The 12,285-nt window shown below is 44.7% G+C and overlaps 1 protein-coding gene across 1 annotated transcript in view; it reads left to right on the top strand.

Moving 5' to 3' along the window:
- The window catches only part of WDR49 (WD repeat domain 49), a gene marked incomplete at its 3' end in the record, with an annotated part of 100,506 nt that overhangs the window by 55,033 nt on the left and 33,188 nt on the right, over positions 1 to 12,285 (top strand). The window contains exon 8 of the mRNA XM_015429452.1: positions 10,569 to 10,733. Within this exon, the coding sequence (XP_015284938.1) occupies positions 10,569 to 10,733 (165 nt within the window). The remainder of the gene's footprint in view (positions 1 to 10,568; positions 10,734 to 12,285) is intronic.

Here is a 12,285-nt window from a genome sequence, read left to right as displayed (position 1 = left end):
TGGGTTGCTGTGATGTCTAAACTGACACAAACATTATTATGGCTTTTACTCCACATTCAAAGACTTCTAACTCACAGAGAGTACAGTGAATTTTTGAACTTACGAAGCCAAGTGCTGAAAAGATGGAAAATAGAAGCAGAGAAGCAACTCTAAACTATGGTGGGTATGTGAAGCTCAAATAATGGGTTGAGAGCTAAAGCACAAGGTTTTATCCTGGCCACCCTGAGCCTGCTTCGGCAGGGAGGGTGGGATAGAAGTCGAACAGATAAGTAATAAATAAGCACTTCCCAGAACAACGAGGTTCTTTTCTACAGTCTTCTTCTTCCAGGAGCAGCTGTTGATGCCTGAAAAGGTCTTGCTAGAGTTTAAAAGACCTACATGGACAAAAGCCGCCTACATTTGAGGCTACAATAAGGATGAAGAATGGAATGTGACTGTTCCCTCCAGCCAGCAGAACCTCAAAAATCCCATGATGCAGGACAGAGCAATTTCTCCCAATGTCTCCTCTTTACACCCCTGCCTTGAAATTGCATGAATTTTTGTTAATGGGTTCACATGAACTCATAAAGCAGTCGTATAACATTGATCTGTCCGTTCAGTTTATTCTCAGCAGAACTGTCCATGAAATACAATGGCTTGTTTGCCTTACGTAGGGTAGGTCCAATACAAATGTTCAGTAACGTGCCATACATATATAAAAACAATTCAAAACCTAAAGATTCACATAATAAAAGGACTACAGTTACATTGGATTACAGTAGCACGGTGTTTAGTCACGCCGGCCACATGACCACGGAAACGTCTTCGGACAGCGCTGGCTCTTCGGCTTTGAAACGGAGATGAGCACCGCAAGCCTAGAGTCGGATACGACTGGCTTTCGAGCAAGGGAAGCTTTACCTTTACCTTTTACAGTAGCACCTTAGAGACCAACAAGACCTTTGAGGCATAAGCTTTCTAGAATCAAAGATCCCTTGGACAGAAATGAGTAGCTACTTGTATCTGAGGAAGGGAGTTTTCACTTTTTCTTCTTTTTGACTTTTATCCCGCCCTCCTTCCTAGGCAGCTCAGGGCGGCTTACAACATCAATAAAACCAATATATATAAAAACGTGCACAATTCATATAAAACAGTTTAACTAGAAATACAATAAATATAAATAAAACGGCTCAATATATATTATATCTAAACTTCTACCACGGTGTGATCACTGCCGTTTACATGCCTTAGCATGTCGGCAAGGCTCACCTGGCATGACATCAGTCTCACTGATATGCCCTGCGGAAAAGCTCCGTCTTCATGGCCCTTTTGAAAGCTTACACCCTGGAAATCTTGCGGGTCTCTACCGGACTCTAGCCTAGCTCTTCTACTGTAGACCCAGATGGCTACCTCCTGAAATAAGGAAAAGGATAGAACTAATTTTATTTATTTATTTATTACATTTGTTTTATTAGGCTGCCCTTCCCTACAAGCACGGCTCAGGGCGGCTTACAACAGAACAAATATGATAAATAGTTTAATTTAAAACCAGCATTAAAAATACCTAAAACACAGCAAAAAGTAAAACAGTACAAATTCCAAGATGGCAGAAGAAAAGATTTCAGCTTCCACAGGCCTCCTGGGGGGAGGGGTGACTGAGGGTGGAGGGGATGTGAGAGTGCCAGATGTCATACTGGCCGGTCGCTGCCCTCAACCAAATCCCTGGTGGAACATCTCTGCCTTGCATGCCCCGCAGAAAGGTGATAACATTTTAAAAGTTATCGGAGATATCAGAATGCCTACTATCAGGGCTCTTTTTGTAGAAAAGCCCAGCAGGAACTCATTAGCATAATAGGCCACACCCAACAGCAGAAACTCATTAGCATATTAGGCCATGCCCCTGCCAGCACAGCTCATTAGCACATTAGGACGCACCCCCATGTTACCAGAAGTGTGGTCATCCAGCCACACCCACCTTTTGCTTGTTATTCTGTTTACCTTGTTTGTTGCCAAAACTCAGGACTTTTTTTGTAGCAGGAACTCCTTTGCATGTTAGGCCACACACCCCTAATGTAGCCAATCCTAATGAGCTTCTGCTGTTGGCTGTGGCTATTATGCTAATGAGTTCCTGCTGGGTGTGGCCAACTTGGGAGCCAGCCGGAACTCCGTTCCTGTGCGTTCCTGCCCAAAAATAGCCCTGCACTATCATGATTAGTATTGCCTATTCTGATGGCAGCTCTCCAGGTTCTCAGGTGGCAGTCTTTCACATCACTTACTGCCTGATTCTTTTAGCTAGAGATGCTGGGGATTGAACCTGTAATGCTGTGTATGCAAAGCAGATTATCACTGATCCACAGCCCCTCCCCCCCCTCCCACTGGTAACTGGTGCAATACAACTGATGGTTGGGACAAGCCATAGTTTGACATGAGGTCTGAACTGAGCCTCTGGCTTTTGAACCACCTCAAGTTCCTATAAAGTAGAAAGGCAGCTAATAAATGTTTTCATTTAAAAAAATACACCACATCATAAAAGCAAGGAGTTCAGTGAAGGAACAAATTCTCTCGCATGTAGTTAGTAAAAATGTATACTAGATAGGGACAACTGAGCTATACATCATATTTCTAGGCTTAGCATGATCTTTTGATTTTCCAGGCAGAAAGAGAGAATTTATAGCTTCCTAAAAGCAGATGGAATACTAAATAAATACATTTCACGAATAAAAGAAATAGAATCTGGATCTGCCCCTTCATTGTACACAATGTCTGAGTGGTCCAAAAATAAAATGCAGAAATCGATCTTAGACAAAGATCGGTTTAGGGGCCAATGCTATTCAATTATGTAATTGGCAAAATAGCCCGGAGGTCGATAAGAGAATTGGACAACTGGTTGGAGTTGTGTCCAAACTGGATAGATATAGCACACATTGCAGATATAGCACATATTGAATTATAGCGCTGGCTTGGGGCCCTCTGGAACTACAAAAGGCTATAATCCAATATGGAATTATGGTGTGAGTTTGGGCTTTTTGTCCATGCAAATCTAAGTCAGGTGGCTTTTTGTCCACATGAGTCTCACCAAACCTAGCACCACCCTTTCAGGAATCAGAAAGGGCTTCTGGGAAAGGAGCACGCATGGAAGATCCTCACAGTGCTTCTGGTTGCTAGGAAAAACCTTATAATTTACATCTGGAGCCATGGCTTGAGCTTCACATGCAAACCAAGTTTTACAGTCACTTGTCTTCTTGCATTTTCAATGCATTCAGCCTCTGCCTACAGTTTGTCCAGTATTCTTGTGTGCATCAAGCACCTGGCATCTGAATAAGCATAACAGTAAAAGATGAAATATAGCTGCAAATTCTTAGGCCAAAGGTTCACTTACCACTGGCAGGATAAAACCATAAATGAGAGACCACAAAAAGACTTGGATATTGCCCAAAGATAAAAGCCAGAGGTCACTTCACATGTTATGTGTACACCTATGTTGTTTTAAATATAGACTGAAAAATGTGAAACGTGCCAGATGTATTTGCAAACATGCACATTACATGTATTCTCATCAGAGACCTGTGATTGGCCTCTGCTTATTGTGCAAAGAGCCACCAACTCATCAGCAGAAGCACAAACAAGACATTTAAAGTTGACCCAATCTGTTCCTGGTGTGACAGTGGCTGGCGCTATCAATATCAGTGAGTGTGCAGTCCTTGAGCTAGAAGCATTAAAAAAGAAGCAACCGAACAGGATGGAAACAATGAAGGAAGATGTTAACAACAGTTTTTGCAGAAGAAAAGTGGAAAATGTACAGCAGTCAAAAAGGTCATAGCTCTAACAAGCACCCCGAACTGGAAATAGCAGCAATGAATGCCAGGGGTTGGCTGTGTAAGGGAGGAAGTGTGGATGGCCGAAACAGAGTATGCACATACGATGGATGTGTGCCTTGTATAGGTCAAAAGTTCTCCCTGAGAAGAGGAAGGCAAAGAGGCAGAAAAATAATAATCAAACAAATAATTCCCATGTGTTTTCTGTATTTAGGTATAAATCCTGTCCCATTTCAAACAGCTCAAGCGGGTAAGAAATCCAAAACGATCCTAGTAGAATAAGGTTTTGTTGAATTAAAGGAAACGTCTCCTCCTTTTCCCAACTCATCCTGTAAAGTTCAGCCAAAGGCTCATAATACTTCTGAAAGGTGCTTAGGCTTGGGTGTTGGTGAGTCTATAATGGGGTGTGGGTCACGTAGGGTTGCCAGCCTCCAGGTGGGACCTGGAGATCTTCCAGTATTGCAATTGATTTCCAGACGATAGAGTTCTGTGCCCGTGGAGAAAATGGCTGCTTTAGAGGCTGGAGCCCCTCCCCCCCAACCCCACCCTTCCCATGCCAAAATCTTAAGGAATTCCCCAGCCTGGCGCTGGCAACCCTATGTGGGTGCTATAAAATAGGAAACAGCCCCAATACACTTCCCTAAAAGGAAAGCATAATTCCCATGTCACTTAAAGCCTCTTTCTCCCCTTTTAAGGAAAGTATGATCATAAGAGCAAGATCTGAGTCCAGGAGGACCTCAAAGACCAACAAGATGACCAGGTTATGCGCTTTCAAGCGTCAAAGTTCCCTTCATCTATCTGACTAAGAGAGCTTTAGCTGTTGAAAGCTTATATCCCTGGAAATGTTGTTAGTCTTTAAAGAGCAGCTGTACTTGATTCTTGCTTTGCTGCTAAAGACCAGCATGGCTACCCACCCTGATACAATCATTAAGGACAGTCAATCCCATCATAAAATACTGTTCAGCCTTGGTGAGCATACTGTCTCCTGGGCCTCCTTCAACCAAGGCTGGATGCTGAGGTATTCTCTGGCTTTCCAAGCTGACATTATCGATTTCTCCCAAACTCCCCATCCTCATTGATTAGACAAAGTGGTGCTGCTTTCCTTTGACTTTAAATATCCAGGCAGAAAAAGAAGGAAGAAGGCTGTTGAAGAAACAAAACCGCAAGCCCTTCATGCTGGGTGTGTGTTTTGGTACAAGCTTCAGGTTGGTCCTTTTCAGTCACTGCCAAGAGCAAGACACAGGTAGTTTAATTTTGACAACCTCAGTGCAAGGGCACACGCTTTCATCGCAGTCTCCTTGCGCCTTTGAAGGAGAGTCTATAATAGAAGGGACCACTGGTAATACTTCTATTGTTTAAAGCACTTTGGGTTGCAATTAAAATTCTACTTGGGCACCATTTGTAATGATGCTTTTAGGGCCTGAGAGGAGCACAGCTAATTTAACACAATAAGTATGCAGCATATCACCACTTAGCAAGGCAGATTCATTTAATTACCCAAGTTGAAGGGCAGCTGACTCCCTGCCCTTATCTAGCCATAGTTTCCTTATATTTTTACATTCAGGTGGTATCTATTGACTTTAGAGCACAAGCTTGTAAAAATCAAAACACCCAAATGCAACCTGCCAACTTGCTTCTGAGTTGGATCCAATGCAGCTGCTCTACCAGAGGAGGCATTTCCCCCCAGCTCAAGGAGTTTTCCCCTGACAAGAGGCTCAAAGAACTTTTTGTGTCAAGGGAACATTCTTTGCACCAGAGGAAAATGTCGCCTCTAGCAGAATGGATCTGTGAGATTCAACCCAATGTTATAATGGGCTTGATCCAACTAGATTTTCAGCAGGTAAAAAAAAGGGGAGGAGAAGGGGTTCTCCTTTTACAACAAAAAAAGAAAAGAAAGTACCCCATGCTTCTTCCAACTCCTGCTATGACACCTGCATAGACAAAGCCATATTAGATGGGGAGTGTAGTAAGGAAGGGGACTGGGTTGGATTGAGTGGAAAAATATCTGGATTCAACCCAGTATGTTAAGTATAGATAGTAAGGTAGTATAAGTATTGTATAAGATAGCACAGATATTGTGGGGCCACCCTGACCTGGGTGGCCCAGGCTAACGATCTTGGCAAATCTCAGAAGCTAAGCAGGGTCAGCCCAGTTTGGTACTTGGATGAGAGACCACCATGGAAGTTTGGTGGTTGCTACGCAGAGTCAGGCAATGGCAAACCATCTATGTTCTCTCTTACCTTGAAAACCCTAAGGGGTCACCATAAATCAGGTGCGACTTGATGGCACTTTCTGCCACCATTGTATGGGTCAGAGCTCTTGTTATGACTACAAGCAGTTTCTATACACTTGCCACTGTTTTGAAAGGAAGGACACTTGACCCATGCTGTTCGAATTGATTTCAAAATGTATTCTTCTCCAAGATGGAGCAGTTTTCCACAGTTCCATTAAATTAAACAAAACACCCATGTGTCATAAAAACATCAGATCCCAGGAACTAGCAGCCCAATCAAGTTCAATAACAAAAATGGGGCTTCCGGTCTGGCTCCCGCAAAAGGCAGACGCATCCTCGGGTCGCTCCCGAGGGCGTCTTGCCCGCCCGCGGTGGAGGAGGGAATCCGCGCAAGCGGAGACCCGAACGAGCCCCTCAGGGGAGAGGAGCTCGGATCCGGGGCGCATTAGGGCGTTCTAGGGGGGGAGTCTCTCTTTCAGTCGAAAGATCAGAGATTGACACTCTCGCCATGCCCTGCCCCTTTGGACCTTGCTGCGTGAGCGACCCCGTTCTGCGGGGTTTAGCGGAACCACCGGGTGTCACCGAGTGATGAAGCGAATATCCGAAAAAAATGGAAAAGAAAAGACTGGCGTAACTGTGAGTTGTCAAAATATAGAGAAAAAGAACTAAGAACGTTCCCCCCCCCTTCAGCGGAAAATGAGGAGGTTAATCCTCTATAAGCGAGAAAGAAAAAAAAGAAAAGAGGGGGGGAATGGACTGAGCGAATAGTGATGTTTTCCTTTGATGTACTTGAAAATAAGCAAGAGGTTTTGTTTCCCTGGAGCGCATTTTAAAAACTTTACTAGAAATAAAAAAACAAGATGTCGGAGCTGGGTAAAGACAAGCGGAGGAGAAGGGAGGGACTTCCGTCTGGGCGTTTGCGTCAACGTGAGTGCCGGCTGTTTAATATTTGGACTGTGTATGGCTATGAATCCAACGGGGATTGTGAAGGAAAAGAAAAGCTTGAATTGTGACAGCAAAAAGTGCCTCATGAGCGCTTATAAAAGTCAACAATTGAAGAGGAGAATCCAGCGAAGGGATTGGGAGCGGATAAAAGCGAAATTGAAATTAATACCATTCTCAAAGCTGGAGATCTCCGGGCATGGCATGAAAGGAAGATGGCTTACAGCACAGGAACTGAAAGCGTTAACAGCGACCTGAAGGAGGAGGGGAAGAAACCGGAGGCAAGAGAAAAACAGAGGAAGCCCCTCCCGTCACTGAGAGTGGAAAAGTAACCAGCGCGTTAAAGAAGCGGTTCTGAATGTGCCCTGAAGAGACTTTTTAACAGAAATTCAAAGGAACATTACTAACAAATTAACATAGAAAGTAACTGGAATGGAAAAAAGATGTTTGACAACACGCAGAAGAAGCCTTTGATGATTGGACATTACTAACAGTTTAATCTAACAGTTAATACATCACTCAGCTTTCTCTTCCTCCCACTATATACCCTCCTTATCTTTCTTTTTAAGCGAAACTCCTCCCCTTTTTAGGGGAGTCAATAAAATCTTTATACAAAAAAAAAAAAGTTCAATAACAAAATAACACCGGTTCCACTAAAAGTACAGTTTTGCATGCCATCCAGAATAAAAAGAGAGCATTCCAGACCTCTGGAAGGATGTTCTACAGTGCTGGAATAATGACAAAGAAAGATCGGGCTCTCACTGAAGGAACTACCAACAAAGTTTTATGAGCTGATCTAAGCTAGCAGGAGCTGTGACCTGGACAGCCCAAGCTATATTTATTTATTATACATTCAACTTTATATCCCACTCGAACCCCTTGTCAGGGGGTCTCTGAGCGGCTTACAATTCGGTGCTAGTCACCATTTTTCTACCCTAACTATGGCCACATATATTTGTAAGGGGCAGGGAAACCTACCGGCACCCCTATGGTGGTGATTGGTAGTTGGTCCTGTTGGTTCCGTCGGTTCCTCAGGCGGGGGCCCTCCTCGGTGTCTGGCGACTGGCGGCAACCTTCTTCTCTCGAGGCGCGCGACTCCCGTCTCCTTCCAGTTTCAGCTGCGTCCTTTCTGGCTCCGCTGTGCCGGCTCTTGACGTCATCATGGCCTTCTCGGCGGCGGTCACTCGATGTTCTGCCTTCTAGCCACCAGGGATCGCTCCTCTGGTTGCGCCCGCTCGCTTGCCGCCGCCGCCATCTTCACGCCATCAAAACCGGAGCTGATGTCTCACTGCCGCCGTCGCCGTCTATCTTCAACCACCACACAGGCAGGGTGCCCCCCACCCTACTAAGGGTGGGTACCCATTTATCTACTTGCAATTAAGTTGCTTTCGAACCGCTGGGTTGATCTTGTCACATTCCAGAAACTAAAGAGGGTCAGCCCTGGTTAGTATTTGGATGAGAGACTAACAGGGGAGTCTAGGGTTGCTACACGGAGGCAAGCAATGGCAAACCACCTCTGAATGTCTCTTAACTCAAAAACCCTATGGGATCAACATACGTCAGCTGCAACTTGGTGGCAACCTCCCCCCCCACACAACTTAGCAAGAAGGCACTGCTCTTCCAGTACACAGATCCCAGACTGTCAAGGGCATCCTAGGTCAAAGCCAGCACATTGAATGGAACTCAGAAGTATTCAAGTAATTGAATCTCTTTTAACTCTGGCATAATGTGCTCATGACATGAAACTCTTGACAAAAAGTGGGCAGCCGCCTTTTTGTCCTAACTGAATTTCCTGAGGTAATTTCAGTGGAAGCACCACAGTAGTCCAGCTGAAGACTTTAGAGGTGCATGTATTACTGTGGCGAAGTTGGCAGAAAAACATTTCACAGACCATTTGTAACTGGCAAACGTACCACCCTGAGTCTCCAATGATAGGGCAAAATCATGATCCATCCCATAGTTCTTAACAGGCTCTGACAAGGATAACTTTGTTCCACCAATAAGGGCAGATCTAACCTAATGACTCTTCCTTTCCCATCAGTATCATCAGAGCCAGTTTGGTGTAGTGGTTAAGAGAGGTGGACTCTAATCTGGAGAACTGGGTTTGATTCCCCACTCCTCCACATGAAGCCAGCTGGGTGACCTTGGGCCAGTCACAGTTCTCTCAGAGCCGTTCTCTCAAGAACAGTTCTCTCAGAGCTCTCTCAGCCCCACCTACCTCACAGGGGGTCTGTTGTGGGGAGAGGAAGGGGACTGTAAGCCACCCTTAGACTCTGAGCTGAATATTGTCCTGTAAAGTTAGAAGTAAGCTCCTCAAAGATTCATTTTAAGATGGCTGAGAATGCCTTCGCTAGAGTGGAAGGAGTGTTCTGTTACCCATTTTGCTGATTAGAATTTGAATCTAACCCTCAGATATATTTGAAAAATGTGAAAATAGCCTTCAGTGAGTAGAAACCCCTATCTATGACCTAGTTAAATGGACCAGAAGTCTATTAATTTAAGAATGGAAGGCTCTTTTTTAAATACCATTGAAACCACTTTCCCATTCTAGTCTTGCAACATCTGTAAAGAGGAACTGTACCAAGCTGTGATGTGGTTCTTTACATATGTTAGCAGAATGGCATAGGACCCTACCACATGGAAGCAGCTCCCTTGCAGCTCTGCTAGTATCTGAGTCGGTCCTTACATATCATATAATTCTTGTATATACTAATGCAAACCACTTTGGGGCCCCTTTTTGGCAGGGACATAATGTTTGAATAAATAAATATCAGATATGGCTGATGGGAGTTGACTGTACCATAATAAATCATGCAAGACAGGGCAAGAAGTGAATGCGTTTTCATGAGCCACGAAACATGCCACAGACATCAGCAGGGACAGAGCGTTATCTGTCCAGATGGTCTTTCTTCCAACTTCTAGTATCTGACTGCATGGATAAAATTCCAAATTGAAGCTAATGGATTCCGAGACATTCCCTAGATCATCTTTTAAGATCCATTACTCAATGGATCGATTTGCTAAGATAAGTCGGGATGGCTTATCTCGCCACAGACTGCAGAGCAGTTTGTCTGGCCTACCCTCCAAAGACCTGTTGGAAAGGCACTGCATTCTCAGCGTGAAGGGCACTTTGCTCCCCTCTGAATCCCAATTATTACCCTTTGAGGGACCAAGGCTCTCCTCCGTTAAATGATAACCGCAGTGAAATCATTACTCTTTCGTTAAACGGCACCCGCTGCGAAGGCGGGTGTTTAAAGATGGGATAAGAATCTGCCCATAAACTTTAATAGGGAAAGTTTTTTTGAAAGAAGATAAATGTTTTAATGAGTTGAAAGAAAGAAGATGAGAAAATCAATGTCCATTTTTTCCCCCTTGTTTGGATTTGCATTTCAGCCATGGGCAATTATATAAGTGAAAGTGCACATACATCTGCGATGGTAACGAAGGAACAAGAAGTAAATGAGACTTTAATTTATATTTATTTATTTATGTCACTGATACCCTGCCTTTCTTCCAGATCCTAATCTGATGCTCTAACCACTGTGCCGTATTGGCTCTCCAAACTTTTTTACGTATGTGTGTGTGTGCTTGCTTTTTCTTAGGTAATCTCCTCCGATACGGGGTCAACTGTTATCTTCTGGCTGATTGATACAGGGCAGAAAACCAAAGAGTTTACACGTTGCCATGGGAATGCTGAGATCAGTACCATGGCTCTGGATGGGACTGAGACAAGACTCTTCACTGGAAGCACCGATGGGACAGTGAAGGTATGGGAAAGAGCCATTTCACAGCACCAGAGGTGCCATGCGGCAAAACAGATGTGCACACAGTGGGAAGTGTATCTGTGACAAGAGTGGCAGGGAATGTATTATGGTTTGGCTCCTATCCTCCTTTTCGGCTTGCAGGAAGCATTTCTGCCTGCTGAAGAGGGGAGGGTGATTATCAGCAGTTTCCTCTTCCAGTGTAGGGCTCCACCCCTCAGACTATTCTTGGGGGGTCCACTGGCCAAAGAAGGTGGTATTATTATTACTGTTATTGTTATTATTTCTGAATTGGCCAATCCCTGCTACTGCAGGGCTCTGGGTGATGTACAACATTCAATAAAAACGTTAAGGACCACAGAACAAAATACATAAACAGCACTAATGCAAAAAATCTAAATGAATCAGATGGCGAATTTCACATGACTTCTCATTCTGGACTGCCGGCCACCTTGTGGGTGGGTGGGGGAAGAGGAACAGAGCAAGCCTGGAGAGCAAGGAGAGGGTGCCAGGCAGAATGGAAACTGTTGAGAGTTCCACCAGGTTGGCACCGTGACCAAAAAGGCCCTGGTCAAGGACAGCTGGATATCTTTAGAGCCAGGGGCCACCAGCTGATTGCTCTCCTGGGGACATATCAGAGGAGAAAGTCCCATAGTGATTTTGATGGGGCACATCAGGCTGCTGTGTGGGGCAAGAGGCTTTCCCTTCACTGAGGGCAGCTCCACTTGCACTAAACAGGAGTCAAGAGCAATCAACTGCTGGCATTGTAAAACCACGAGGAAAGGACACACTGCTTGGTGTACTGGTTAAAATGTCAGACTGGGATTTGGGAGACCCAGGTTCAAATCCTCACTTTGCCATGGAAGCTGGCTGGGTGACTTTGGGCCAGTCACACTCTCTCAGCCTAACCTATCTCACAGGGTTCTTGTGAGGATAAAACGGGGGAGAGAAGAATAATGTAAGCCCCATTAGTGCACCATTGGGTGGGGTGGGGGGCGAGGCAGGATATAAATAAAGTAAATAAACTATTATTGAGAGCCAGTGTGGTGCAGTGCTCAGAGTTTCAAGCTAAGGTCTGGGAGGCCGAGGTTCAAATCAGTGCCACAAAAGCGTGCTGGGGTGCCTTTGGCTTAGTCACCCTCACTAATCCTAACCTACCTTGCAGAGTTGCTGTGAGGATAAAATGGAGGAGGGGAGAGTGATGTAAGCGGCTTGAGGGGAGGAAAGTGAAGTATAAATGAAAGGAATGGATAGATAACAAGCTGGTCTAAACATTGTGTAAAACACATGGCATCACCTTCAGAGATGGGACAGAATCGCCGCAGGGGATTCCGTTTCTGAAGGCCACCGCTTTAAAAACTCCCTGCATGTAGAAAATTGACACACCAGAGCAAATGTATTACATTTTTAAGTTCCTTCTTCCTCCAAGGAGCTCAAGCTGTCATACATGAGCTCCGTGTCCTTGCAGAAAAGGCTAGACCAAGAGAAAATGACTGCCTCCACATCTCCCAGTAAGTTTCATAGTAAGCAGGAATTTGAATCTGGGCATCCCCAGCTA

This window comes from Gekko japonicus, unplaced genomic scaffold (genome assembly GCF_001447785.1).
Source record: "Gekko japonicus isolate JY-2015 unplaced genomic scaffold, Gekko_japonicus_V1.1 scaffold193, whole genome shotgun sequence".
NCBI lineage: Eukaryota > Metazoa > Chordata > Lepidosauria > Squamata > Gekkonidae > Gekko > Gekko japonicus.
Note: the sequence above shows the minus strand (reverse complement) of the source record. Positions and strands in the feature narration are given on the sequence as shown.